This window comes from Ailuropoda melanoleuca, chromosome 10 (genome assembly GCF_002007445.2).
Source record: "Ailuropoda melanoleuca isolate Jingjing chromosome 10, ASM200744v2, whole genome shotgun sequence".
Taxonomy (NCBI): Eukaryota; Metazoa; Chordata; class Mammalia; order Carnivora; family Ursidae; genus Ailuropoda; species Ailuropoda melanoleuca.
This window is the reverse complement of record NC_048227.1, coordinates 17,950,209-17,977,803: the sequence shown is the minus strand read 5'-3', so window position 1 is coordinate 17,977,803 and position 27,595 is coordinate 17,950,209. Positions and strand designations below refer to the sequence as shown.

At 54.0% G+C, this 27,595-nt stretch overlaps 1 protein-coding gene across 2 annotated transcripts in view; it reads right to left on the bottom strand.

The window, feature by feature from the left end:
• Positions 1-3,975: 3,975 nt before the first annotated feature.
• Positions 3,976-27,595, bottom strand: part of NSMCE1 (NSE1 homolog, SMC5-SMC6 complex component) — a 30,478-nt gene continuing 6,858 nt past the window's right edge. For both annotated transcript variants that reach the window (XM_034670227.1, XM_002929203.4), the window contains exons 3-8: positions 10,143-10,264; positions 9,165-9,242; positions 7,924-8,070; positions 5,692-5,808; positions 4,632-4,752; positions 3,976-4,201 (exon numbers count right to left, since the gene is read on the bottom strand). In XM_034670227.1, the coding sequence (XP_034526118.1) occupies positions 4,122-4,201; positions 4,632-4,752; positions 5,692-5,808; positions 7,924-8,070; positions 9,165-9,242; positions 10,143-10,264 (665 nt within the window). In that variant the 3' untranslated portion in view covers positions 3,976-4,121. The remainder of the gene's footprint in view (positions 4,202-4,631; positions 4,753-5,691; positions 5,809-7,923; positions 8,071-9,164; positions 9,243-10,142; positions 10,265-27,595) is intronic.

The following is a 27,595-nucleotide window of genomic DNA, read 5'->3' as shown; positions in this document are numbered from 1 at the left end:
CCGACTTGTTTGTCATGACTGGGCCTGACAGGACAGCCCCAACCCACACACTCTGGAGGTGGCACTGGTCACGGGCGAGGGTCTCTCTCGTCTCGGGGGACCCGTGGCGGGGAGTCTGGGGAGGTTACTGTTGTCATTATGGCCATGGCCATCTCCCAGCCTGTATTTTCTTTTTTTTTTTTTTTAAAGATTTTATTTATTTATTCGACAGAGATAGAGACAGCCAGCGAGAGAGGGAACACAAGCAGGGGGAGTGGGAGAGGAAGAAGCAGGCTCATAGCAGAGGAGCCTGATGTGGGGCGATCCCATAACGCCGGGATCACGCCCTGAGCCGAAGGCAGACGCTTAACCGCTGTGCCACCCAGGTGCCCCGCAGCCTGTATTTTCAACTGTGCCCCCTCGAAGCAGCCAGTCCCCACATCATGAAACAACCCTCAGCGGCACCCAGGAGCCCCCCTCCTGTCCCTCGGTCTCATCCATTCCCCTCTTGCGGAGGGCCTGACGCCTGGGGGGGTACATGGCCCTGCGGGTCAGCTCCATATCCCTGCAGCGCCAGGGCCCACAAGCTCCGAGGCCCCAGGGAAGATTCTGGCGAGCCGGGAACCAGCAAGTGCAATTCCTGCAGCCGGGGCCTGGCTAACACGTGGACCCTAGGGTAACCGAGAGCAGGGATGGGGAAACATCGGCGGGCAGCTGGAACTCGAGCTGCTCGCGTCCTCCGCAAGCAGGCCAGAGTTTCATCACGCAGGGCTTGGGGCGGCTGCAGAGTTTGGAGCAGGGAGACCATGAGTATATGCATGGAGCAGGCGGACCGTTGGCAGGGCGGGGGCCAGGGGGAGCCTGACCCCTGCGGGGAGGCGGTGGAGCTAATGTGGAGTGAGGTCGGGGCACGGCGGGGGCACAGAGGGCAGAGGGAAAGGCCAGCTCTTTGGGAAGTGAAACGGAGGGCCCTCTGCGGAGACTGCTCGTTCCCCTATCTGGAGTTATTAATAGCTCTTTGCCTCGTTTTTCAGATGAACAACTTATACCAACCAGATATCAACACCACTGAAGGTAGCAGGGCATAAAATAGGAGTGCCGCTGCGTCTGGCACGCTGGCCATGCGGGAGGAAGGGGCCGTAACTCGGGGGCCTGCCTGCATCCCTCACAGCACCCCCCACGGCCACTGTGTGGCTGCAGCCCTTCCGGTCCCTCTCCCCCAGCTGGCGGCCCCACTGCTGCTCCGGCCGCCATTCTCAACCACAATGTAGTGCTTCTGAAGTTAGGGACGAGAGGACACAGGCAGTAAACATGACACGGAGGCCTGGCCGCCTCCAGCAAATGTCCCTTGTGGGAAGACGGCAAAAGACGAAGTCTTGATGTGCCCTCGGGGCCGGGCTGCAAGGCCGCCAGCAACGGCGGCGAGCCAGAGAGCTGGCTTTGCTCTGGGGAGCGCGGACTCAGTCCGCTTGCAAGACGAGTGCCCACCAGCTGTTCCCCGAGCCAAGGACGGGCAAGCATGGGGCCGCCGTCACTCACCCACCCAAGCTGCAGGGGCCTGCCCGGGGCCTGTCCGATGCAGGCACTCTCCTCCAGACAGAAGGGACAGTGCAGTAAGGTGCAGATCGTGGCAAGGGCCATGAAGGGACCAGGACGGGGGGACGAGGAATGGGACTTAGCATAGACGACATCTGAGTAGCCGAATGACCAGGAGGCCAGAACTGGTCATGAGGTTTGAAGAGCTCCCAGCAGCAGGTGCAGCAGCCCGGGGGCATGAAGGCTCTGGCACTGGGGGAGAGGAAGGAGGACTGCACCAGCAGGGGGAGGGACGAGGGCGCGGAGTCATGGGTACGGGTCTGCGAGCTGCTGTGAGAAGGGCTGGCACGGTAAGCCCGGAAAACAGGAGAGCCGTTGTGTCACTTGTCCCATTGGTAGTTCCCAGAGTGACTGAGTCAGGGGTGTCGGCAGGGAGCAGAGGGTGGAAGACAGGCGGGGCAGGGAGGTGGACAATGGCCCGATCCCAAAAGCCTCGAGTGCCAGACACAGTCTTCAGAATTGCGTGTGTGAGGGTTTTGTCGGGTGCTGTCAAGGAGTCCTCGGGAAGTTCACGTTGGGATCAACACAGGGAGACTGAGAGCCGGGGAGCTGTGTCCCTCAGTGGCCAGGTGCTTAGAGCTTCTGGAGTCACAGCTAGGACTCACCTGGACCTGCGTGGTACGACCCTGCCCCTCCTCGACAGCCAGACCACCTGCCCAGGCAGGCAGGCAGGAAGTGGCTGTGGGAACCTCCCCCCTGCCCGGCCCTCCCAAACCCCCAACTCCAAGGTCCATCCTTTCTCCACTGGTTTTCCTGCCTTCCTATCATCTCTGCAGGCTTGAATGCTTCCAAGAAAGCCTTTCCCTGGTTAAGCCGGTGGGGATGCTTTCCGTTGCCTGCCTGCCCCCCCACAGTCGGGGGCACCCATGGGGCTCCATCGGTGGGCTGCTGTTTGCCTCCTGAGGGCTGCACCGGGATCCCAGGCTGGCTCCCAGAGGCTCTAGTTGGTAGCATCCTCACTGCCTGGGAGCTGGGTGACAAGGAGACCCACCTGAGGCTGGGAGGGTGAGCCTCCCACCCGCCAGCATCGTTTGCCCACGTCCTAGATGCTAGATGCCCCCTGCACACTGGGCTTATGGAACAGACCACGGGGGAGGCCACCTGCCCATTTGGTGCCAAGTCCATTCCCTGTTTGCCTGATAAGAGGGAAATAACTCTGTGGCTCAGAGGCAAGCCCCGATGTGCCGATGCCAACTGGACTATCCCGTCCCCGCCTCCCTAAGTATCCAGGGTGGAGCTGTGACCACAAGGCTGTTTGCTGGGGCAGGCGAGCCAGTTAATGAGACATGCCCTCTTCCTCCCGACACTGGCACATTGGTGTGTGAGGCCTGGAAGGATGGCCAGCAGGAACAAAGTGGCTGGATTTTCTGGGACCGTCTTGCAGGCCCCGAGCACAAGGCCAGCTCAATGAAAATCCAGCAGAGGCAGCAAGGTGGCTGCTTGGTGACCTCACTGGACCTCCCAGGTCAAGCCTCTCCTGAAGGACCCCATCTGGCCAAGTTGTTCCCTGTTTTAGGCAGACTGGGTCGGGTTGACGGATATTGGGGTAGAAGAGACAGACGGGAGTCAGAAGTGTGGCAGGTGCGATGAGCGGGACGTGTGGGGAGACAGGGCCAAGGGCTAGAAGCCAGGACAAGATCCAGAGAGCACCCGGGGAGCCGGCCAGTGGAGGGAAACAAGGAGGGAAAGCGCGCAGGCCAAGGGCACAATGCGTGCAGGGGCTCAGCAGCCAGGAACAGAGGGCGCTTTCGGAACGGAAGGAAATGCCATGTGTGGCAAAGCGGGCCCGGAGAGGTGGTGAGATGGGCCTCAGCACCAGCCTCATGAATCCTCAGTCCGCACCTGAGCCCTGGGGCGGTGGGGCCGCCAGGTCTACAGTGGGCACACTGCACTGACTGGGGTGGTGGGCAGATGGCAGCGATGGAAGAGCACGGAGTAGGCGGGCCGGCTACAGCCAGGAGCAGAGCTGGCACAGGAGGAGGCAGGTGGCCTGGACAGGGTTTGGTGGCTGGTTCGCTGCAGGAGAGCCAGGGAGGAGGGGGCCTCTAGGCCGACAGGACAGCTGATGGCGGGGCTGCCCAATGCCAGGCAGGGGTGGAGGGACCCACTGAGGAGAGCAGCCTTGGGCCCGGCCCACCAGCCGCCTGCCCATCAAGCAAGCTCCGGACTGTGGAGGGCTGGGGAGGGCTGGGCCGGCCAGTGTCGATATGACAAGTGACCCAAGCCGGGGGCTGAGGCAGAGCCGCCAGGTGGGTGTCGTGCAGGAGAAGCTCTGCCAGCTTCCCCTGCTGGGCCCCAAGCCAAGGGGTTCTCTGTTATCCGCGAGCCCAGGGAAGGACTGGCCACCATGAGAAGCCTCCTGGGGGCACACGACCGCAGACCGAGGGTGCAGACAGAGGACTCCGTAGTAACTTTTATTCCAAACCTGCTCACAAGTGAACACAAAGACCGGGGTTCAGGTGCAACGTGAAACACTGATGCTTGTCTCCCAAACAGGGCTTGTCCGCTGTCCCCCAAAGGCAGCGAGCCCTGTGCCAGCGCGCCGACTAGTGCTGCCTGGACCGCAAGGACCTCTTGCTGACCTTGGAGGGCCCAGCCTCCCGCTCCTTCTCAGGGTCGAAGACTTCTGTGCATGGAAAAGGCCGGAAGGTACCATGAGTGGTAGCGCCAGGCACACACACGGCAGCCGCTCAAGGCTACAGCTACGTGTCGCCTGCCGAGGGCTCTGTCCTCGCCCCTCCCTGCTGATCCCCTCCACGCCGCAGCCGGGAAGGGGGGTCACCTCCCATCCCAGGACGGCTGTCAGTGGGGGGCTTGTCTAGACCAGACCCTCCCGTCCCTGGGAGTTCTCCTGGGTTCCAAGAGCCCTTAGAAGTGTGAGCAGGAAGGCCACCGCGTCCTGCAGGAACCGCTTCAGCACGTGGGTTCGGCTCACACAGACCTGCACACGCAGAGCCCTCGCCTGAGCGCTCCCGTCCCCAGGTGTCCCTCAGTCCTGCCAGCCAGCCCCTCCCTGAGGCTGGGGGACAGCCCCTGAGCACCGCAGGGACGCGAACCTGGTATCTCGTGGGGCCAGTAGTCATTACAGTGGGGGCAGCGTGGCTCGGAACTGGACTGGAAATACTTGGCCACGCAAGGTAAGTGCATCTTGATCCCACACGTCTCGCAGCTTTGACCCTGAAACCAGAAAGGCGACAGCCGTGGAGCTTCGTGCACGCCTCCGTGTTCACAAGCCTTCCGCAGATGGCAAGGAAAACGACCAGCAGACTCCAGATGAATGAGGATAATCCCAGAGCCCTCAGCACAAGGGCTTGCAGGAATTGTTATTAAAAAATTCTGAGAAATGAATGTAGATGAAAGACACTCAAAACTCTAACAGCGGGGCGCCTGGGGGGCTCAGTCAGTTAAGTATCTGCCTTCAGCTCACATCATGATCCCAGGGTCCTGGGACCGAGCCCCGTGTCGGGCTCCCTGCTCAGCAGGGAGTCTGCTTGTCCCTCTCCCTCTGCTGCTCCCCCACCCACTCTTTCTCTCCTCTCTCTCAAATGAATAGAAATCTTAAACAAAAAACAAAACTCTAACAGCCAGAGCGCAGTGGCGGCGGGAAACTCGGGCTCCCGGCGCACGCAGGCCCTCAGAGCGTGCGGGACCATGCATGGCTTCAGCCTTTCCGAAGGCCATCTGGCAACGCGGATCAAAGGCTTTAGGAAAACCTGTGTACGCTGTGCCAGAAATTGCACTTCTGGGAATCCAGCCCCAGGTGCCCGAGGGTACCTGTGCAGAGGCTCGTCAGAGCGTAGAGCTGAGAGTCAGAAAGAGGAAACCCAAATGTCCAGCGCTGGCCCCCCGCAGTGAAGCCCCACCAAGCGGGCAGCATAAAGCAGAACGGCAGCGGTCACCAGAGCCAGATGTTCCCACACCCCCGCTAAGACGACCCGGGCTGCGCACACAGCTCCGAGAGCCCTGGACTAGAACCGAGGACCAGGAAGGAGAGGCGGGCGCACGCGTGGTCATCCTCAGACACTTCGAGGGGATGGCCTGCGTGTGCCCGTGCCGGAGGTGGGGCTGGGAGGCCGCAGAGCCCGGGGAGCCAGCACGCACCCCGCCACCCAGTACCTGGATGAGGAGGCTGTGGCAGATGTTACAGATCTTCACGGCGTCGGGGTACGTCTCGCGGATGTACTGCTCCATCTCCAGGATGGCCCGGCTGTGCAGGGTGAACTCCCCTTCCTTCTGCAGGACAGAACGGGACGCCGCAGTGTCTCAGCCCCTAGCATGCCGGCCCCTTCCCCGCCCGGCAGGCCCACGGCCCAGGAAGCCGAGCAGGGCTGGGCGCCCCTCACACTGCCGGTTTCCACCAGCCCCTTGGCAGGTGTCCACGCTGGCCCCTTGGCAGACCCACCAGGCAGGAAAACCTAGGCCAAGACCAAAAAAGAGCCGAGGTGAGGTTCCCCGCACCCCTGGCTCGATACCTCACTTGTACCACACACGCGTGATAGAGGTGCCAGCAGCCCCCGAGCAGGGCTGGTCCTCCTATGGGGAGGACACGTAGCTGGGAGAGGGAGGCAGTCTCCCCACGGGGCGAAGTGGGCACAGCCCCTGTCCGAGCACTCACCCCTTCCTCTCCTTCCCCAGCCAGCATCCCAGCCGCCTCCTGCGCCCCTGCACTGCCTTCAGCTCCAGGGTCATTGCCCCAGTTGGGGAAGGGCTTTCCTGGGATTGTGTTTCCGTCCATTTGTAACTCGACTTCAGCGAGCTGCCTGCCCGATCTCTGGCTCCTCCCCAGACCGTGGGCCCTGGGCAGCAGCGCCAGGCCTGGTTCTGCTCTTAGTGTCCCCAGGCCTAGTGTGGAGCTCAGTGCTTGGCAGTCCCATGATAAACCACCCAGGGAAGGTGAAGTCGACCCTGCACTGAGACCACAGAGGAATGCCCAAGGCTCCAGTGAACAAGTACAAGTTCATGGTCGGGCCCAAGCCACATTCTAAACATCTTTGTGCCTGGAACCGTGCCTGGTGCTTATCGTTCATGACCCTACTCGGCCTGTGGGGGCCCCGTCACAGGGAGGGCAGGCAAGGTGCCCTAACCCCCAAAGAAGACCCAACTGCACAAGATCTCCCAGGCCTCGCAACTACTCTTGGGGCTCAGGCCCCGCAGTGCAGTGGCCCCTGAGGTGTGGGGGTGCGGCCATCAGCAGAGGCCCACACTCTGAGGATCCGCACCCACCCAGGGGCCTCCCCCCGACCCCATCCACCTGCCCTCCGGCCCACCACTGGGCCCTGGGTGCGCATGATAACTCATGGGGCCAAAGCAGGGTGCTCGGGGCTCCTGGAGTGGCAGGGTGGGTGGCTCTGGGTAGGAGGACGAACAGGTGACTACGGTGTGTTTCTGCAGGAAGACCGGTTATTTCCTCACCTTCGCATGAGGAACAAGTACTTCTCCTGTATTTGGGGGAAGTTTTAAATAAGGCCCGTCCCTCTGGAACGCCCCGTCCCAGCCATGCCCCCAGCAGCACTGACAGAGCGTCTGCAGGGCAGTAAGGTGCAAGGAAAAGTCGTAGCCCCACACTTTAAAACACTCCGTGTGCGGGCAGAGCTCCATCGGTTACAACCCAAGCTGCCTGAGAATGTTCCGTCTTGCCAGGCCTTCCCCGGAGAGGAAGAGAGCACGGGGCAACCGTTGGGAGCTGCAGTCACCCCAGCCGGAGCCTGGACGGGGCTCTGTCGCTGGCCGGATGGGCGGCGTCCCCCACGCCCCAGAGCCGCAGCGCGTTCCGCTCAACAGCAGAGCCGAGGGGCTCTCTGTCATCACAGGGCTGCAGGAAGACCTGAGGCTGCAGTGGGCACGATCATGCCCGGGGGTCCCGGCAGCCCTGCCTTCGGCCCCACGGCCTCTGCAGCCAGAGAAGCACTCACTGCCACTTTGCAGGGACAAACCCCCGCGGGAGCAAGGACCCAGCACCACAGCTCTGGGGACCAGAGGCAGGCTCTCCCGGGAAGGGAAGTGCAGCAGCGCCTCACCACGAGCTCGGCCTCCAGCCACGGCTCCGACCACCAAGTGAGGAAGTGGAGGGCTGACCTGAGCGCTTGGGGACTCGGCCGAGGTCAGGGGCCAGCGCGGCTGGTCGGCCTCGGGTTCCTGGCAGCGCTGCTGCCTTCTGTGGGAAAAGCCCAGAAACATCCGCTCTGCTCCAGCCAGCAGAAGCAGCCACGGGTCTAGCAATGGGAACGTCTACACCGTCTGGTCCCTTCCCGGAGAGCCCCAGCTCCTCTCCAGCACCCGCCCACCCGTCCTCTCGGCTCCTTACGGGCCAGCGTCTAAGCAAAAGGCCTGGAATAACGTGACACTGACCTCGATGAGCCATTTGTTTTGTACGAACTTCTGCAGCACCTGCTCCGCCTCCTTCTTCCTCATCTTCTTGCCTTTGAGCTGATCCACCAGGTTCAAAACATTTGTGGAAGATGCAAAGCCGGTGTCGGAGTCAATAATCAGTTCCAACTGAAAGAAACAGCAGGTGCCACGTTCATCGATCAAATCGGCAAAAACATTGGAGCAAGAGCGCCGATGGTGGCGGGGGGCGGGGGGCGGGGAGCGGGCAGCGAAAGTGCTCCTAGTCGCAGGCAGAACTGGGCTCTGGGTGGGACGATTCTTCAGGAAGCCGGTTTCCTAACCAGCACCAAAAGCCGTAACCACGGCCAATCCTTTTGACTCCACGCTCACCCTGTGACATGCCCCATGAACGACCTTAATGCCCCCAAATCAAGAGTCCTCTCTTGCCCCCCGCCTCCCTGAAAGCAGAGCAGCTGAGGAACGGATGCATCAGGAGGCGGCACCCTCCTCCTCACACGTGCGCAGGACATCAGGGCTCAGGGGCAAGCTGAAGGCAGGAAGGCCGGGACCGCAAAGCCACGGTGGGCCCAGAAGCAGGTACGCTCAGGGGCTAATGGTCACCAGAGAGGCTCAGGAAGGAATGATTCTAGGACTAGTCGTCAGAGACTTGGATTCGCCAGACCCGGATGAGGCCAGAATGTCTCAACTCTTTACCTCCCAGTTATCCGACGGTGCACGCAGGACCGAGAACCACTGCGGCGGCCAGGTGCGTGGCCAGCTGAGTGACGGGAGGGCTGAGCCAACGGCTCTGATGCTGGGGAGGCAGAGCAGCGCCTCTCAAACGTGGACAGGGAAACGTTCCGTCAGGGCGGCTCGTTACAATGCAGACCCAGATTCAACAGACCGGGGAGGAGGGGTACCGGGATTCGGCCTTTCTAGCAAGCCCCCTGCTGCTGCTGCTGCTGCTGCGGGTCTGGACCGTGCTGCAAGCACCAGGCAGTAACCCCTGTTCGCCTGCATCGCACACCCAGAAGCCTGGGGCACAACCAATCCGGTTCAAACCTAGAGAAGTTCTTCCTTCCCGGGCAGCCGTGCCCTCCCGTCATCGCCCGACGGCGGTGAGCTGCTCAGTGATCCCCTGGCACGTGGCCCCTGGGGCAGCGGTGGTCACCCTCCAAGATGACGGTTTCCACTTCTGATGATGGAAGACAGCAAGTTTCCCATAAGAAGCCCGGCCGATAAACAGGAGCTACTGTACTTACAGCCTTTCTGAACAGATCCAGCTCATTCTCTGCAAAATCTGAGGCCATTTTGGAAACAGACGTCGTTGCCAGATTCACCTACAAAAGAGGTCAGCGTGGCAGTCAGGCCAGGCCCCTCGATGGCCACTGAGCACTGGGGTCCAGGCGCTGCCAGCCACGGGGCTGGATCTGTGGCCAGTCCTACATTCAAGCTCGAGCTCAGTCAGCACGTCTGCTTCTCGGGGAGTTTCAGAACTCCAAAGCTCGTGTAGTATCTTCCAAACTCAGATACATTTGGGGAACTTGTCTGCACGCATAATGGAGCTTCACAAGCAAAAGGCACTGAGAAGCCCAGCAGTAAACAAATCCGATTTACTGATTTAATTCAGCATTCCCAGAGTTATTTGATGCCACAACCCTTTTGCCCTGGAAGAGTGTGGGAGTCCCTGGCCAGTGCCCCTCTCTGGGTGGGCCTGGCTGGGGGGAGCCTGGCCTCCTTGGATGGGCCTACCTTGGGTGGGGGTGTTGTCTGCTCCGCCCACCTGTTTCTCCCCTCGCTCCCTAGCCAGGAGGGACACCGGAGCCCAACAGGAGGCCCAGAGGGCTCTCAATCCCAGCGCCACACATTCTTCCTTCTCACAGTGTCCATGTCTTATTCCAAATGAAAAATCACTTCCCACCCTTTAATCCTAGTGTTGCACACATTTGAGGGGACTTCTGATGTTGAACTGTCAACAAACAAAACCAAGCCTAACACATGCTGCCCTGTCTTGGGCAAGGGGCTCCATGGGGGACAGTGAAGTGAGCACGGAGGTAACCGCCCCCCACCCTGATCACGGCAAAGGACACTGATAGCAGTGCCGGTGACCCGGGCAGGGCGGGGCGGCCATGCTGGGCTGTGTCTGTGTCCCCCACTGCAGGGCTGCTGGGGCGGGGCACCTCCACCTCCACCCACCAGTTCCTCACGGACACCACAAGAGGGCGCCAGCGTGCACTCACCAGCGCGTAAACGGGTCTCCCATCGTCTTCGGTGGCTCCTTTCTTTATCTCAATATACAAGGATTCCAAGACACTGTTAATGTTGTTGATAAAGTCCTCCAGCTCCTCCACGGCGGCAGTGCCTGGAGAGAAACAGGCCGGGGCGGTGGGGGGGCGATGGGCACCAGGAAATTGTGGCTGTCTAGTCATTCCATCCACCTGAGCCCGTGACAGCAAGGCCAGGAGCAGGTGAAGGCCCAGGCCCCCTGGGTCAATGCCAATTGTGTGGCTTCTTCCTTCCTCGAGTATTCAGACAGGGAAGGTGCTGTGAGCAGGAAGGCCAGCAAAATGGTGTCTTGAGCCTGCCCAGCTCTTCCTATCCTTGCTGGAAGCCCCCACCTGCTGCCCCCTGCTGCCCCCCCCCACACTGTGCTGCTCTCCACACGCTTCCCCAAAAGGAGGCTGTCCCTACACAGCCTCACCCGTGCTGGGTCTGTCTCTATACCTTCTTCCCTTTATCCGCCATCCAGACACACACTGAACACTCCCGTGCCAGCCTGCGTGCTGGGCCCAGGGGCTGGGGGGCGGGGGGCAGTGGTGAAGTCTAACTAAATAATCAGACCAGGGAAAGAGCACCAACTCACACTGAGCACACCCCCGGCCCTGGGAGAGGCCCTGCACCAAGCACTTTCCAGTCATTAGTCCATCCTGCCAGCAGCTGTCCGAGGCAGGCACCAGCGTCCTCCTCCAGCTCGGTGGTGAGGCCCAGATGCACGGGGGGCTGACGTGCCCACACTGCACCCCCAGGCACAGTGAGCAGCGGGGAGCCTGGCAGCATGGCCAAGGCCTGGGCTCTGATCTACATGCTATCCCACCTCCATGCTGCCCGGTGCCACCGGTCCATAGATGAGGGGTCCGTACAGAACCCGGGGAGCGATCACCATCCCCGTGTGCAGGGGAGCTGGGGATGGAAGAGGTCCAGGGGCCAATGAGGCTGCAGCAGGAGGCAGGGCAGGGCCCTGCAGCTCAGGGGAGGTGGCAATGGGGAGCCTTTCAGAGTCAGAAGCAGAGAAAGGATACGGTCAGCTCTGCGTCTTGGAATTACCCTTTTGTGTACTGTGATACTTTTTTCAACAAGAAGTCTTTATTACTGTTTTAACTTATTGAAATAATTTCAAAAGATTTATGAAGAGAAGAAGCCAGTACACCAACAGACAATATGATACCACTTATGTTAAAAAACAACAATAAAACCAATGAAATACTGCAGGAGAAAGGCCTGGAAGGGTACCCACCAAGCTGATGGCTAAGGCCATTGCCAGGAGGGAGACAGATGAAGGGGTCAGCCCAGGCACCTTATCTGCGTTTAACTTCCTACAGAGAGATTTCTGAGCTCCTTGTGCACCTAAGGAGTTGAAGTTTTAAAAAGCTGAAGTTTAAAAAAAAAATGCCCAGTCACACTGGTGGCAGTGAAGGTTCACAGGCATGTAAGGCATGCAAGGGACAGTTTTGACACAGGCAGAGAGGGCCCAGAAAAGCTAATGACAAAGACCAGGACGATAATATTAACACGCAAATCACAGCAGGGATCAAATCTTCCTTTTTTAAGTAAACTTAAGTTATATAAAAAAAAAAAAAAGCCCTTTAAATAAAAAATCAGTAGTAATAAATAGGTGGTGCATGGACATGGGACAAACGGCGAGGACAGACGACGATGGGATGTGGCCCCAGCTGCTGAGTGCCTGGGAGCAAGGCGGCCCAGGTGGTACTTCCTGCCTCCACTCGCACCCTTCCTTTCCGAAATGCCTCCCTCCTCCTCACCCCCATTTCTGCCTACTCGTTACGGAAGCGACTCAAATAGCACTTTTTCCATGAAAGGTTCTCTGCAGCCCCCATTACACAGGGCCTTTGCCATCCTTCCTCTGCCACACAGATGGCCATGCATGGCATGGGGACCTGGGCTTGTGCAGGGTGGCCAGGAAGCTTCTCGGCTGGCGGGAAGCCCTTCTGCCACAGAGCGCCCGACCCTGGGAAGCCGGCTGCATGCAGTTGGGCCTTCAGGAGCCACTTCTCACCGCCTGGGGGTGGGTGACAGGGCTCTTCGTGGGCAGGAGCCGCTCTGTCCACCCAATATGACACAATGGCAAGTCCCGCCTCCCTCTGAAAGTGATAATGCACATTTTCCACCGAAAAGGCCACTCTAGGGTGTCGTTCACAAAAATGTACCCTGTGGGCAGATCACAAACACTCCAAGACGGCGGACTTTCCAGGTACCTCGTCTGCATGGAGGTGAGCTAACAGCCCCTCCGCGCTTCCCCCTCTCCCGCCCCTCCACCGTGTCGTCCACTCTCATTTTTCAGAAACATGAGTGTTTTCACTGAACAAAAAAAACCCAAAAAGACAAAAAAAAAACCCAAAAAACAAAAAAACCCACTTCCTACTGCTGCCCTCCTTGCAGAAACCAGCCACCTGCTCAAGCTCACATTCTCTCGCCTCACCGTGTCTGACCACACGGCTTCCTACGGCAAGGGCATGTCCGCGTCCCTGCCCATTGCTGACACCGTGCATGTGTCTCACGCCCTGTGACAAACTATCTCCTTCTTATTCGTTACTGAGAATACACTTCCCTTGTGTCCAGGAACACCCCGACCCGACTTGAGTTTTGGGGGCACAGCATGGTGCCGAGGGCTAAGCCAGTTCCACCCCGCCTTTCTGGGGGACCCCACGTGAGTCTCGCCCTTTCTCTCATCCCTGAAGGCCACCCACTGCCTCACCTCCAACTTCATGAGTCTAGAACACATCCCTCTGACCCTCTCTCTAGCGCCACCCCTCGCTCCAACCCCCCAGCCTCCCACTCCCCCGGCATCCTGGACATGTCCCCTCCCGGGCACGCCTCTCTGAGCAGACCAGCCGAGGGAAGGTTCTGTGCCTGGCCTCCTGCAGCTCCCAAGCACTGCCTTCCCCAATCACTTGGCTGCTCCAGTTCCCAATCTGGCCGCCCCACACCTGGAGACCTCTGGTAACGTTTGATTGCCGATAGCCATTGCCATCTCTAACCAGATCTTAGCCTTTTTTTTGGTCTTTCCCCTATATGTGTGATTTGGGGAGGAGAATAATTCCAGGTACCCACATCCAGAGAACCGGAAGGCAGGAAGCTGAAGGGACCATATCTGAGGTCAGGAGGAATGGCCCCAGACCCCATGCTCAGCCTATCGGACGGACACTCTCAATCTAGGAAGGGACAAAAGGAGAGCTCGAGGTGGGAAGGTAGGAAGAAGGTTTTGGCCAGAAAGTCATCCCGTGTCCTGGTGCCCTCCGGGTCCTGCCCATTCCCCAGCCTGGCCCCTGGCTGCCAACTAGTCCTGTGTGCCCCTGTCCCCAGTGCCCTTCCAACATGGTTCTTTTAAAGTCAGCCAGAACTGAGGTCATTTGCTTGCTACCAAGCTCCCTGACGGGCCCATCAAATGTCAAGGGCACACTGGACCGGTGCTTCCCGACCTCCAGTCTTCTGAGGAGTGGTTTTCATGGTCGTGCCTCCACCCCCTGCCCTGCTCCCGAAGCCCCTGTGGAGCTCCAGTCTGCAGATCTGTATGAACACCCCGGGCCAAAGGAGGCTCGGAGGAGCCCTTGGGCCCCAATATCCTGGAAGGCCACGGTCATGATAAAGTGCGTGAGATAAAAGGCTGAACCACACACTTCTGAGGCGTTACTTCCAGTCTTAGTCCCGCCAGGTTGACGACTTATGAGAGTGAATTAATAACATCACTCCTCCCTTCAGAACCCCAAACCCATTGAGAAAAAAGACAGGCTTCAGCTAAGTACTGATTACCAGCTTTTTTGCAGGTTGAGCTGGATCAGGGGCTGGGTCCCTCGACACCATGGACCTGCAGCCAGCACCGTGGGAGGACCAGCTCTAAAAAGCAGCGGGCAAGGCCCCGGACCCACCACCACTGTCTCTTCTCAGAGAGCAGGTAATTCCCGGACCAGGGCACGCGGCACCGCGTCCCAACCAAGCAGAGGTCTACGGATCGTAGGAGCCCCCTGGGTCCCCTCTCCTTGGGAGCAGGGTGTCCCTGGGCCTTCCTTGTGGGCCAGGCAAACCTGCTCGAGACGGGCTACCAAGAGCAAGCCTACAACGTGCGGCTGTAATTCACCGGTGTGCGTGCCGGGCACTGCTCACTCGCCTGCTTCACGTCATCACTACCAGACACTGCACGTCACGAATACCATCGTGACACACAAGAGGCTTGCGGACAGTCCCCATCGCTTAGCAAGTGCACCCAGGCCAGCCTGACCCCACAGCCCGAGCTCCGGCGCACGAAGCCACAGAGCCTCAGCAAAGCGAAGAGAGTGATCTCTGGGAACACGCACCCTGCCATGTGGGGGTCCGAGAGGCCAAGGCCCAGGAGAGGACAGATCGGTTCTTTCTTTAGCAGGAAATACCCGTCCAATGGGACAATTAAAGAAAGGGGGCTCAGCGCAGTGCACGGGCCAGGGCGGCACCACACGAGAGGGGACACCGCTCCTCTGACAAGCGGGGCTGCTTCATTTTGAGACTGCTTTTTCTGTCCGTTTTGGTTTAACCAACAAACCTCTTCTTGCTAATCACGGTCCCTGCTTCCCAGAAGACTACTGGAACCTGGGGCTCACCACACTTGGGTGGCAGGCGGTCAGGAAGTCTGCTGCCCTAACTTCAGAGCAACAAATAGTTCTGTTCCAAACTAGGCAACTATAGATAGAAAATGCTATTTTTAGGCAGAGGAAATAACAGCAAAAAATAAGACCCCTAGGGACCAAACCCACTTGTGGGCCAACTCGCCCTGTGACAGGCCTCTCATCTGATGGGGCCAGCCGGGCGGTCCACCTGAGCACGGCACTGAGGACAGGGCAGGCCAGGCCCTGGATCGGACACAGGGGCTGGGGCACACCGGGAAGAGAGAGCCCCCAGCCCCGGGGCTGGGAAAGGCTAGCGGGCAGGGACACGGGGCCGGAGAGCTTGTACAAGGCATCACATCTCAGCCTGCGACCTTCCCATCAACTGCCCAGGAGAAGGACTCTCTGGACGTTCAGCTACGTGGGAGAGAGACGGGCACGGACAACCATGCCACTTCCAAAGTCTGGCCGGTGAACGGCGCCGGAAGAGCAGGGAGGGAGCGGTCTTTCATGTGGCAAATACGTGCGAAGAGTAATTCTCTGTATCTGTGCGTCAGTTCACCGTGTACCCTGCTTCCACCCGCTAGTGATCTCATCAGAGCCTCGTGAACAACCACGGAGGTGAGCCGGGATACAGCACGGTCTGGGCGCTTCTGCCGAGGACACCAAGGGTCATGGAGCTTAAGGGCTTACCCAAGACCACAGGGCCAGCGAGGGACAAGGTGCAGACTGGAAATGCGATGTCTGGCCTCTAGATTTGGGTCTGGTGACAAAAGGACTTGAGCATTCATTGAAACAAAGAAGTTGTTTAGATACGCAACAATGAGAATTACTTCAAAATACTATGGGTTAAGTAGGTAGGAGACGTGTAGACAAAACAGGATTAGTCATGAGTTGCCACTTTAGCTGGGCAATGGGCTTCGCTGCAGTATTCTACTTCTGTTCGACTTATCCCATTTAAGGGTAAAAAAAAAAATCTCAATCCTCACCAACAGTGTGACCTGATGCCTTCACCCTCAGGCTTCTGAATCCAGAAAGAGAAAAATGGCCGTGCCCCGTGACAAGGCGGGTGAGCTCAGACCTCTGATGGTAAGGGGGGCAGATAGGCTTTGAATAACAGACTGTTCTTAAATCTGTTGTTTAGAGAGCTGTTTCCAAATACACAGAGACCTTTTTTTTTCGTCTGACTTTAGTTAGAAAGTCTGCTTTTTGGGCCTTCCTTCAAATGGCAGTACATAAAACTTCTTTCACACAGCTCAGCACAGTTCCTGCATCTCGGCCACAGGCACCAAGGGCCCTACGACAGCACTGCCGGGGTGGTAACGGGTCGTGCGCCGACTGTCTCCGTGTGGCAGTAAACCCACCGATCGGCCAGGCCCCTCGCCAGAGCTCCGTGGGTCAGTACTCCAGTCGGCAACTGAGCAGTGGTGTCTCCTGTCACTACGGTGCTGGGGCAGGTGGCATCCTGAATTACAATGTGAGTCATCACAGAAAACTAAGCCACTTTCAGCAGAACTTGACTGTTGATGCTATTAATGTGCCTTTCACTTCATCTCAGCCTTCGAACACAGGTGGGCCATCAACCGTTGAGACGAGAGGCGGCCCTCACTCCCACCCTCCCAAGCCCCCCAGGGAATCTCCCGGAGCAGAGGAAAGGGTGTGTGGGGCTGACCACCCACCCGCTAGGAGCAAAGTGGCTTTGCTTTATCCCTGGCGTGTGAGCTTCCTCCTCCCCGGGTTTCAGTTGAGCCAAGCTTGTTGGTCCTGACTCAATCGGATGCCCGTGGAGGCCAGGCAGAAGCCCAGATGGGGACAAGAGCGGACGCAGTGGGTGACATGGAGGACGTGCATCCCGCCGAGAGCTGCAGGACTACTCTAATTCAGCCACGTACCCAGTCTTCAGGTTTTTATCAGAAATCTCCCGGTTGGTTTGTTCTTTAACATGGTCATTAATTGTTAAAACACTATAGGGCAAACATACTGTACCTGTCAGCTAGATACCACTGACCGTCCCTGGTTTTCTAATCCTGATGTGGGCTGAGAGACCCTGCCATAAAGAGACTCAATGACTAATGGGGCCACTCTGTTCCCTGACCCACCAGATAAAGAGTCTGTGGGCTGAACTGTGAATAACTCAAAGGAAGGGACTGTGACACACTCATTCTTCTGAGAGACTGAGGGCAGACATAGCTCAGAGATAGCTCGGGCTCCATTCCAAATCACCACAATCAAGCAGGACCACAGTGAAGCGAGTCAAGCGAATGTTCTGGCTTCCCGGTGCCCATAAAAGTTCCACTTATGCTACCCCGTCGTCTATTAAATATGCAAGGTCATCGTGTCTGAAAAAACAATGCACGTACCTTCATTTAAAAATACATGCTTGCTAAAAATGCTAATCATCATCTGAGCTTTCAGCAAATTGTCACCCCGGGTCCCAGACCACGGTAACAAATATCGTATGAAAACGTTTGAAATACCGCCAAGAAGGACCAGAATGTGACACAGAGACACTAAGTACATTGTTGGAAAAAAGGCACCGACAGACTTGCTTGATGCAGGGCTGCCGCAAACCTTTGATTTGTTAAAAAAGAAAGCAAAGCAAAGCAAAGCAAAGCAAAGAAAGGGAAAGGGAAAGGAAAGGAAAGAAAAGCAACATCGAGAAAGTGCAATAAAGAGAAGTGCAAGAAAAAGATATCTACAGCCCAGGACCAGACCACACGTAAGAACAGGACTCTGACCCACAATCCGCAGCCACCAGCCCAGAGAAGCAACCCCTCATGTAGAGTAAGCAGCCCCGGGAGCCAGCCCGCCACCTAGAAGCCAGACCACGGCCTCTAGCTACCAGTCGCGGAAGGCCGACGATAAGCCCCGTGGTGGCCAACGATAAGCCCCGTGGTAACCGGCGCAAGAGGACCAGGACGTGATTTGTGACGACTTGCCCAGTTCTTGCTTCCTGCTTCCAACGTAGGACCGGCCAGAGAAAGCCGAATACGCTCCCCTCACCAACCGCAGGATGTCCTGCTTCCGGTTAACCAGCCCCCCGCCTGCAGGCCGGCACACCCGACGCCTGCCATTCTCTCCCACTCCCCCGCCTGCCACTGGTTCTCTGCGGAAACACAAGCGAGGGGACTGCCTCCCTTGCCACAGTTGCTCGGACAAACACCTCTGCCTAGCCCCCTTCGGGTGGTCTTTGTTCAGGTCCACGCCAAGCCTCAGCTCAGGGCCCTGCCCCTGGAAGTGTGAACGAGGGGGCAGAATGGTGTGTGCAGGCCTGTGGTGCTGTGACGGGAGACTCTGGCCACTCTGGCCAATTCTGCTCATCCCTGGAATGTGGCCCGGCTTCCCACGGTCTCCTGGGAGACCCACCGTAGCCCTCTACCCTTGCCCCCCATACACAGCTGGAACAGGGCCAGCTCCTGGCACCCCCCTCCACACAGCCATGGGGGGCTCCATCACCCTCAGCCACACTCCGTGATCCCATCGTGTGCCCCCTCACGCTACACCCCCATCACGTGGGCCTCCTGCCTGCCCACAAGGCCCCTGCCCAGCTCCACATCCACAGTTGTGACTTCCTTCCGCTAGGACACAGGGACCACACTTTCTGGATTTGAGGAGACAATGCCAGCACCAGAAATTCAGCTCTACGGTCCCAATCATGTTACGTATCAGCGCTATGGAACTTCTGATAGTTACTACCCCCACCCCCCATCCCCAGGATGCAGGGTCAGATGACACGGGAAGAGTCACACAGGAAGGAAGGGGCAGCGAGGAGCACGTACTGAACATGCACCAGGAAGCACCCGTACCAGCACATAACAGAAGTTTCCCTGTTTAACCCTCGCAACTAAGATTTCCTTTTGAAAAAATAAAGCTGAGACTTGGAAACTGAAAGAACTTCCCCAAGTCCCTGACTGGAACTCTGTCTGCCAAAAAAAAAAAAAAAAAATTGCTTCCCTGCTCTTGCCGAAGGCCTCTGTGACAATCCTGTGGAAGAAATCCTCCCGGGCCTCCACTGGCCACACAGCACCTCCCTCGTGCCTGGGATCCAGTAGAAAAGGCAACCCCAAACCAATGATGTCCACGCTTAGAAGAGTGTGGAGCACCAAAGGTCCTGGCTCAGGAAACCTGCGCTGGCCACCGGGGTCCGTCCCACCCTGGGGGCTGCGACGCACACAGTCAAGAGTGGCCTGGGATTTGGACCCAAGTCCTTCGGGAGCCAGGGCCGTGAAAGCAATATTCGCTTCCTCATGGTTACGGAGCTTGCTGAGCCCAAAGTCCTGTCGAAGCATGAAAACAGCCGCCCATTATGGAATTCTGTATGTTCAAAAAATTCACCCAGTTACATTGTAAGGGTGACTTTTCATGCTAAATTTCTGCCACGTTTCAGTTATGACCACATCCCTAATCCCCCCCACCCCGGATTAACGGGGAAGGCAGGTGGGCTGGGACGGTGGTAAGCTTATTAATGTTCCTTGCAGCCAAAGGGGACAAATACACAATGAAATCATTAAAAACAGGGGGAAACCTGGTTGGGAGTCGGCTTTGAATGATCACAGAGTCCCTCCTGGAAAGAGAAGACACTCACGACCACACACAGGATGGAACACTACGCCAAAGTGTCAACCACATCGCGGTGACTCACCAGTAACGCACGCCACCTAATGATATGCAGGGATCCTGACGGGGCACCAAGGCGGCGGGGCAGACGGAGCCCTGCACCTCAGCAGGACAAAAACAGAGCCACGGGGAAGGCAGGTAGAAGGTCTGACAAACACGGAAAATACCTGTCAGACCCCATTGTTCTTCTCCTACTCTGCTCACCAATCTATTTTTGGTACGTGCAGTTCAGTTAACTGGTTTTTTTGCTTGAACACCGTCTTATTTATTCTGCCCCCTGAAATCATGTCAGATCTTCATTTGTTTTAAGCTAAAATTTGAGATATTTTACCCAATTTGTCCTTAGGACTGCAGATAATCGAAAAACCCGCTAACATGAACACGTAACAATAAGCACCATGAATTACAAAATGCGAGCGCAGGGCGTCTATCTAGCAGGTACAAGTGGGATATTTACTTTGCCTCAAAGAACCGCCCTGCAAAACACTTCCTAAGCACACAGGAAGGGGTAGCTTTACAGCGGAGACACCGTCTTCACCAACACCGTTCACCACCAGACGGCATGCAGAGAGAACACGGTTTCTGCATCACTCCTGCAAAGTAAAGAGCGTACCCATAACCGAATCGGGAGGAAGCAGCAGACAAACCCGAACTGAGGGACAGCCTACAGCTCTGCCGTCCGACAGCAGCCGCCACCGGGCCCAGGGCGGCTTGGCGCTCGCAACGTGGGTTGTCCAAATTTAGACGTGTCCCAAGTGCAAAATACATCCTGGATTTCGAAGCCGTGATATTAGAAAATGGAAAAGATCTCACGAATCATTTTTTATAGCCATTACAGGTTGAAATGATATTATTTGGGATATTAATTACACCTGTTTCCTTCTACCTCTTTTACGGTGGCCCCCAGAAAATTTTCATTTACCTATGTGGCTCACATCAAATTTCCATCAGCTCTGTTCTACTCAGTAATTAACCTATAATCTTCAAAAATGTCAACATCATAAAAGTCAAGGAAAAGGCTGAGGAATGATTCCCAACGAAGGCACCTAAAGAAACGTACATAACTAAGTATGACACGTGTCCCTGTGGCAGATCCTTGGTTACGGGAGACAGTATTGAGACAACTGGAAAACTCTAGTGGGGTCTGCTGATGAGAAGGCAGTGATATTATCAGTGTTAATGTCCTGATTTGAATGGTTATCCCATGACGATTTAGGAGAATGTCTTTGCTAGAAGGACACATTCCCTAAAGAATTTAGCGGTGATGGAACTTCAAATTGGTAACTCTCAAATGATCCAGGGGGAAAATAGTTCCTTGTACTATTCTTACAGCTTTCCTGTGAGTTTGGAATTATTTCAAAATAAAAAATAAGTTGAAAAGGCTCCCGAAGGAGCTTCAGGCAAGGAAGGCCCACAGCGAATATGCCGCTGATTCGGAGGGCAGCATTTGGCAGTGGTGGGGCCGGAGCCAACGTGAGAAGCACCTGGGTGCTGGGAGGCTGGACCCAGTGATTCCCTAAAAACCCAACCTGTTCAATCCAAAAACAAAAGACCAGACCCAAAAACATTTTAACAAGGTCTGGAAAGCGGAATCGTTGCCATGCAACTTGGGAGCTATGGCGACCTCGTCTTCTGTTTAGTAACACCTCATGAGAAATAAAATAAAGAGGCCAAGCAAGAGTCAGGCTCTGGTTTGGGGCACCGTCAAACCCCGTGCTGAGCAACACCATTCCATGACAAAAGGACCTTGGGCCACTTGTGAAGGCTTCAGGATTCAGGCTTCCGTGTTTGTTCTGTTTTCTAGGAAACTGAACCGAAGAAACTTTCCATGGCTACCTGACTACTACATAACTACTTCCCAACTCTCTTGTGAGTCAGACTTTAAGGAAGGAGCTCCTCTGGGTGAACCCTGGATATAGGACAGAAACGCTCTATTTCCTGGTTGCTACATCTATTTTCTTAGAGGCCCACACAGATGACGCAGGGCCTCACCAGACCAAGAAAATGAGCTCTATTGTGTGAATCTGATTATCCCCTACATTTTGCCATCTTGGACACATACAAGCTTTAGGCACATAATACATATCACATTCGTAATCTTCACAAATAACCCCGGGTGCCAAATATCTCCAGCCCCGCTTCACAGCTAAGAAAACGGAAGGTCTAGCAACTTGACCAAGGTTATACAGCTACTGAGTAGCAAAGTGGCTTTAAATTCAGGATTTTTTTAAAAAACAGCTTTAGTGAGATATAATTGACATACAATGAAGAGCACAATTTAATAGGCTTTGACAAACGAATACACCCCTGAAACCATCACCACAATCAAGACAACGAACATATCCATCACGTGCCAAAAGCTCCTTCGTGCCTCTCTGTAATCTCTATCTCACCCCTCACCGCCCTCCCCTACGCCATCCCCAGGCCATCACTGACCTGTCACTCCACCCAACTACACACTGTCTAGGACTGTATGTTAACGGATTCCTACAGCACATAATCCCCTTTGCCTCGCTTCTTCCGCTCAGCATATAACCACGTTGACATTCACTCATACAGGAGCTGGTAGCCCCAGCTCACTCCTTTTTACTGCTGAGTAGTATTCCATCAGATGGATCAGCCCACAGCCCGTTTGTCGGTTTGCCTGTTGATGGACAGCTAGGTGTTTCCTGTTTGCAGCCATTACAAGCAAACCTACTCTGAACGTTTAGGTACAAGCCTTTGTGCAGACATGTATCTTCATTTCTCTTGAGTCTAAAAACAACTACTTGAAACAGAAATGGCTGTGTCATGAAAATGCCCATGTTTTTTCAAAATGACTATACCATTTTAGATTCCGACAGGTGGAGTTCCAGTTCCTCTATTTTCTCGTCAATACTCCGTATGCAGTCTTCTCAATTTTAGCCACGAGCATGTCGTGTACCTCACTCTGGTTAGTGTGCATTTCCCTAATGAAGCTGAGCACGTTTTGTGTACTTATTGGCCATCTATATATCTTCTTTGGTGTAGTGTCTGTTCAAGTCTTTTGCCCATTTTTTTCAGTTGTATGTTTTCTAACTGTTGAATTGGGGAGTTCTCTATATATTTTGGATACAAACACTTTACTGGATATAAGATTTGCAATATTTTCTCCCAGTATTTTGCTTGTCTTTTTATCCTAGTGTATTTTAAAGAGAGGTTTTTCATTCTGAAGTCCAATTTATCAACTTGTACTCTTATGGATCACATCTTTGTGTTATATCAAAGAAATCTTTGCCTAACCTAAGGTCACAAAGGTTTTCTCCTACATTTTCTTCTAGAAGTGTTATAGTTTCAGGTTTTACACTGAGGTCTATGATTCATTTCGAGTTAATTTTTGTATATGGTGCAAAGCATGGCTCAAGGTTCATTTTTTAAAATATGGGGTATCCAGGGCACCTTCTGGTCAGTGGAGCACATGACTCTTGATCTCGGGGTTGTGAGTTCAAACCCCTCACTGGGTGTAGGGATTGCTTAAAAATAAAATCTTTAAAATAAAAATAAATAAATAAATAAATAAAATATAAAATAAAATAAAATAAAAGGGTATCCAATTATTCCAGCATCATTTTTTGAAAAGATTATCTCCACTGAATTGCCTTTACATTTCTGTCAAAACTTAGCTGTCCATCTATGTGTGGGTTTACTTCTAGACTCTCTGTTCTATTCCAGTGATCTACGAGTTTATCGTTATGCCATATACCACACTGTCTCAATAGGATAGCTATATCACACATCTTACGATCAGGTGACTCTTGATTAACTTTAATTACTCAGTGTTAATCCTCCAAATTTGATTGTCTTTTTCAAAATAGTTTTGATTTTTCTAGATCCTTTACCCTTCCATGTGAATTTCAGAATCAGTTTGTCAATTTCTACAACAAGCCCTGCTGGGATTTGATTGGGATTCAGCTGGATCTTTGGATCAATCTGAGAACAGATATCTTAACAACATTGAGTTTTCCAGCCCATGAGCATGGTATGTCTCTCCATTTATTTAGATCTTCTTTGACCTCTCTTAGAAATATTTTATACATTTCAGAGTACAGGGCTTACAAAGTTTTATCACATTTGTTTCTAAGTATTTCATACTTTTTGATGCTATTATGAACAGTGCTTTTTAAAATTTCAATTTCTGATGATTCACTGTGAGCATACAGAAATACAATGGATTTCTGGATCTTGATCTTGTATCTTGCCACTTTACTGAACCCACTTATTAGCTCTAGTAGGTTTTTTGAAGATCCATCAGATTTTCTGCATAGATGATCATGTCTTTCAATAGACAGTTCTACTTTTTCCTTTCCAAACTGAATGACTTTTTTTTTTTTTCTTGGCCAAAGTGCACTGGCTAGAACGGGAATGATTAGAATGGACATTCTTGTCTTCCTCCTGATATTAGGGTAAAGTATTTCGTCTTCACAGTGAAGTATGTTAGCTGTAGGTTTTACATAGACTCTCTCTAACGGGTTAAAGAATCTCCCTTCTTTTGTTACTTGGCTGAGGGATTTTATTGAGAACAGATGTTAGTTTTTTTTTAACTCTGTGCAGATAGTTGAGTCCTCTCTCCCGCTCTAAGCCACAAGGCCCTGTAAACCTGCTTCTCCCCTGACCCTTAGGATCTCCAGTTTCCTGAATGAAACTTCTGCTGCATCACGCCAGGAGAGATACCAGAGTTTGTCAAATGCTTTTTCTGCACTACTGAGATGACCATATGGTTTTTCTTTTTTAGTCTGTTAATACAGTAAATAAACCACATGGAGTGATTTTCAAATATTAAACCAACCCTGCATTCTTGGGCTAAACCCCACTTTGGTCATATTATATTATCCTTTTCCATATATTGCTGGATTAGATTTGCTAAAATTATGGTTAGAATTTTAGCATCTATATTCACGACGGATCTCGGTCTTCAGATTTCTCTCCTTGCAATGTCTCTGTCTGGTTTTGGTATTGGGATAATGCAGGCCTCGAAGAATGAGTTGGGAAGTGCTCCCTCTTTTCAATTTCCTGGACGAGTGTGGGTGGGACTGGTAGCACTTCTTCCTTAAACGCTTGGTAGAACTCCCCAGCGAAGCCACTCTACCTGCAGCAGGTACTGTGAACATCAGGCACCAATTCTCTGTTAATCCTTTCACCTGCATCTTTGCCTGGCCTTGGGCAGCTCCCTGTGTATCTGTTTGTAGCTGGGTCCCCGCCAGGGAGTGGGGAGAGGCGCCCGACTCCACCTCTCTGCACACCCCTTCTCCTGCTCTGACCTGCAAACGCTCTGGTCTCCTTGAGCTCTCATCCTCCATCCCCTCAGCTCAGACAGTCTGTTTAGCTCGGCTTGGGTTTCCCCTGCGCCATGGCCTGAAAATGCTCAGGCAGTGAGCTGAGGCCACTGGAGTGCTCATTCTGTTTTTGCCTGTGGTGCAAAAAAACATGCTTGGGGGGGAAAAAAACTTGGTTGTCATCCCCGGTTCCTGGCACAGAACTCCTAAGACTCTTGGAATTTCCTGAGTGACAAGGGTGACAGAAGTGTTTTGCTCTAATGAGGCAACTCTTGGCAGGTACCTAAAGGATGGGGGGGTTGGTTGCCAGAAAGACCAAGCCTTGATTAGAAGCTTGGAACTTTCAGCCCCATCCCCAACTCTGGGAAGGGCAGAGGGACTACACACAGAGTTAATCACCAATGGCCAATGATTTAATCAATCACACATGTGTCATGAAAGCTCCACAAAAACTCCCAAATGAGGCATTTGGAGATCCACTGGGATGAACACATAAAGGTACACACCCAGAAAGGGTGCCGCCCCTGCCCCCCATACCCTGCCCTATGCATCTCTCCCCTTTGGCTGTTCCTGAGCTGTATCCTTTATAATAGGCTAGCAATGTAAGTCAAGGGTTTTCCTGAGTTCTCTGAGCCATTCTAGCCAATTACTGAACCTGAGGGGTGGGCTAGAAGACCTGATTTATAGCCAGTCGGTCAGAAGCACTGGAGGCCCGGACTTAAGACTGGCATCTGAAGTGGGGGCAGCCTGGTGGGGCTGAACCCCTTTAACTGTGGGATCTGAGGCTAACTCCAGGTAAACAGTGTCAGAACTGAGCTGTGTTACTGGACATCCAGCGACTGTCCAGACAACTGGAGAGGAGGTACTGGAAAAGACAACACTAGGCGGGGAGAAACCTTCACTGCCTGTTTCTCAAGGATTCACTGTCCTTCACGGACTAATGTCCATTGTTTCATTTATTTTTAATTGTTTCACACAGGAAGGCAAATTGGTCCCTGTTACTCGATCTTGGTCAAAAGTGGAAATCCTCAAATGCAAGTCTTCTTAGCCACCACTCCCTCGGCTTCCTGTACCTACTTCCATCAGGCGAGGCTTATACCGGAATCATATGATTCTGTGTCTGCATGATTCATGAAACCCAAGGCGAAGCAAAAGCTTTGTCTTGGTGTCAACACTTCCCAGCACAGGGGCCTGGCCCCCACGAGGCCACAGCAAGAGGTGCTGGGTGACCGCACGCACGTTCACAAGCTCCAGCTCACAACCTCAGATGCCCTCGGAGAGCACACAGGCCCTCAGTGCCACTCAAAGAGCCCAGGCCCGGGGCGCCTGGGTGGCACAGCGGTTAAGCGTCTGCCTTCGGCTCAGGGCGTGATCCCAGCGTTATGGGATTCGAGCCCCACATCAGGCTCCTCTGGTATGAGCCTGCTTCTTCCTCTCCCACTCCCCCTGCTTGTGTTCCCTCTCTCGCTGGCTGTCTCTATCTCTGTTGAATAAATAAAATAAATAAATAAATTAATTAATTAAAAAAAAAAAAAAAAAGAGCCCAGGCCCAAGGCTTTCCGCTGGAGCGTCACAACAAAACCTGAACTCTCACTAGCCCAGAGAACTGGGGAATTTGCTTCCAGCTTCATGATGGTAAGAAGAGCTGGAACCAGAGCCCAGAATAGGAAGCATGTTTGATAAGCTGGACAAAAGGCCATGGGAAACTGCAATCAGAATAACCCATAAATTCAACTACTCCTCTATTTCATAATTATCTTAGACGCTGAATATGTTTCCAGTTCCTAAAAGGGGACTTTCCTGGGCATCTCTTCCAAAGACAGATTAATGATGTTGGGTCTTGTAAGTATTTGCTTAATTTGAGATCATTTCTTTCCATCACTTCTCATTTTAAAATCTCTAAAATAACAATAATGCTTGAGAAAAAGTTTTTTTTTTTTTTTAAATGAAGGGTAGGGGAAAACAAACTCCAGCTCTATCCTGATTACCCTAGCCATAACCATATCTTGATATCTTGACGCGTAGATACGGCACCTAAAGCGTGAAGAATAAATTAATTCCTAGATATATTCTACAGGACTTTCCTAAATTAGGTCATAACAACTTTAAAGGTCAAACAAAGGCAAAAACACTTTCATTCTTAGTACTAAGGCACCATATGGCTCCTTGCAGTGAGCTACGAAACTTCCCCATTAGCATTAAAGCCCACATTTAGGACTTACTTGAGAAACTGAAGGGGAGGGGGAATGAACTTGTCATATAGATAAAAGACTAAGAAAAACACTCTTATGCCCTTCACTGGAGCATTCTGAGGGCGAGGCTGAAAACCGTGTGGTGCTTTTTAAGGAGCAGGGGCAGCTAGCCTGGCGGGTGTACTAATCCTTTCCCATTCGGGAGGCCCTTACCAAGACCTCTAGCCCCCCCAGTGCACGCAAGTAGAGCGGTTACGTTTTCACCAGAAGGACGGTTTTCTAACAGCACTAATTATGGCCCTTTCCTGTTTCAAGCCCTTCCAGACATCTGCACTGTCCCCAGCATGAAGTACAAAAGAAACCCCATTATTCTGGTGTACATACGGTGGGTTCTCCCTGCTCTGTAAACCCACACACCAAAAGAACACAGCCGTTCCCACATATCATATCTTCCCGTCTGGGACTTCCCAAAGTATGTCAGGTGTAGGTCAACGAAGTCTGGATACATGGGATTGAACCAGGTCCCCCAGGTTTCCTTACTGTAGAATCCCTGCAAGCACTCCATTCAGCCCCTCGCAGCAAGCTCCCGGCACTTTACGTGGGTGACCTCGAGGGGCCAGTCCCTCCCAACCTGCCTCTGCCCTAACACACCGCCTCTCGTCTCCCTTCTGCACATCGTGGAAGAGGGTCTGTCTCTGTACCTACCGCCTCGCCCGTCCTG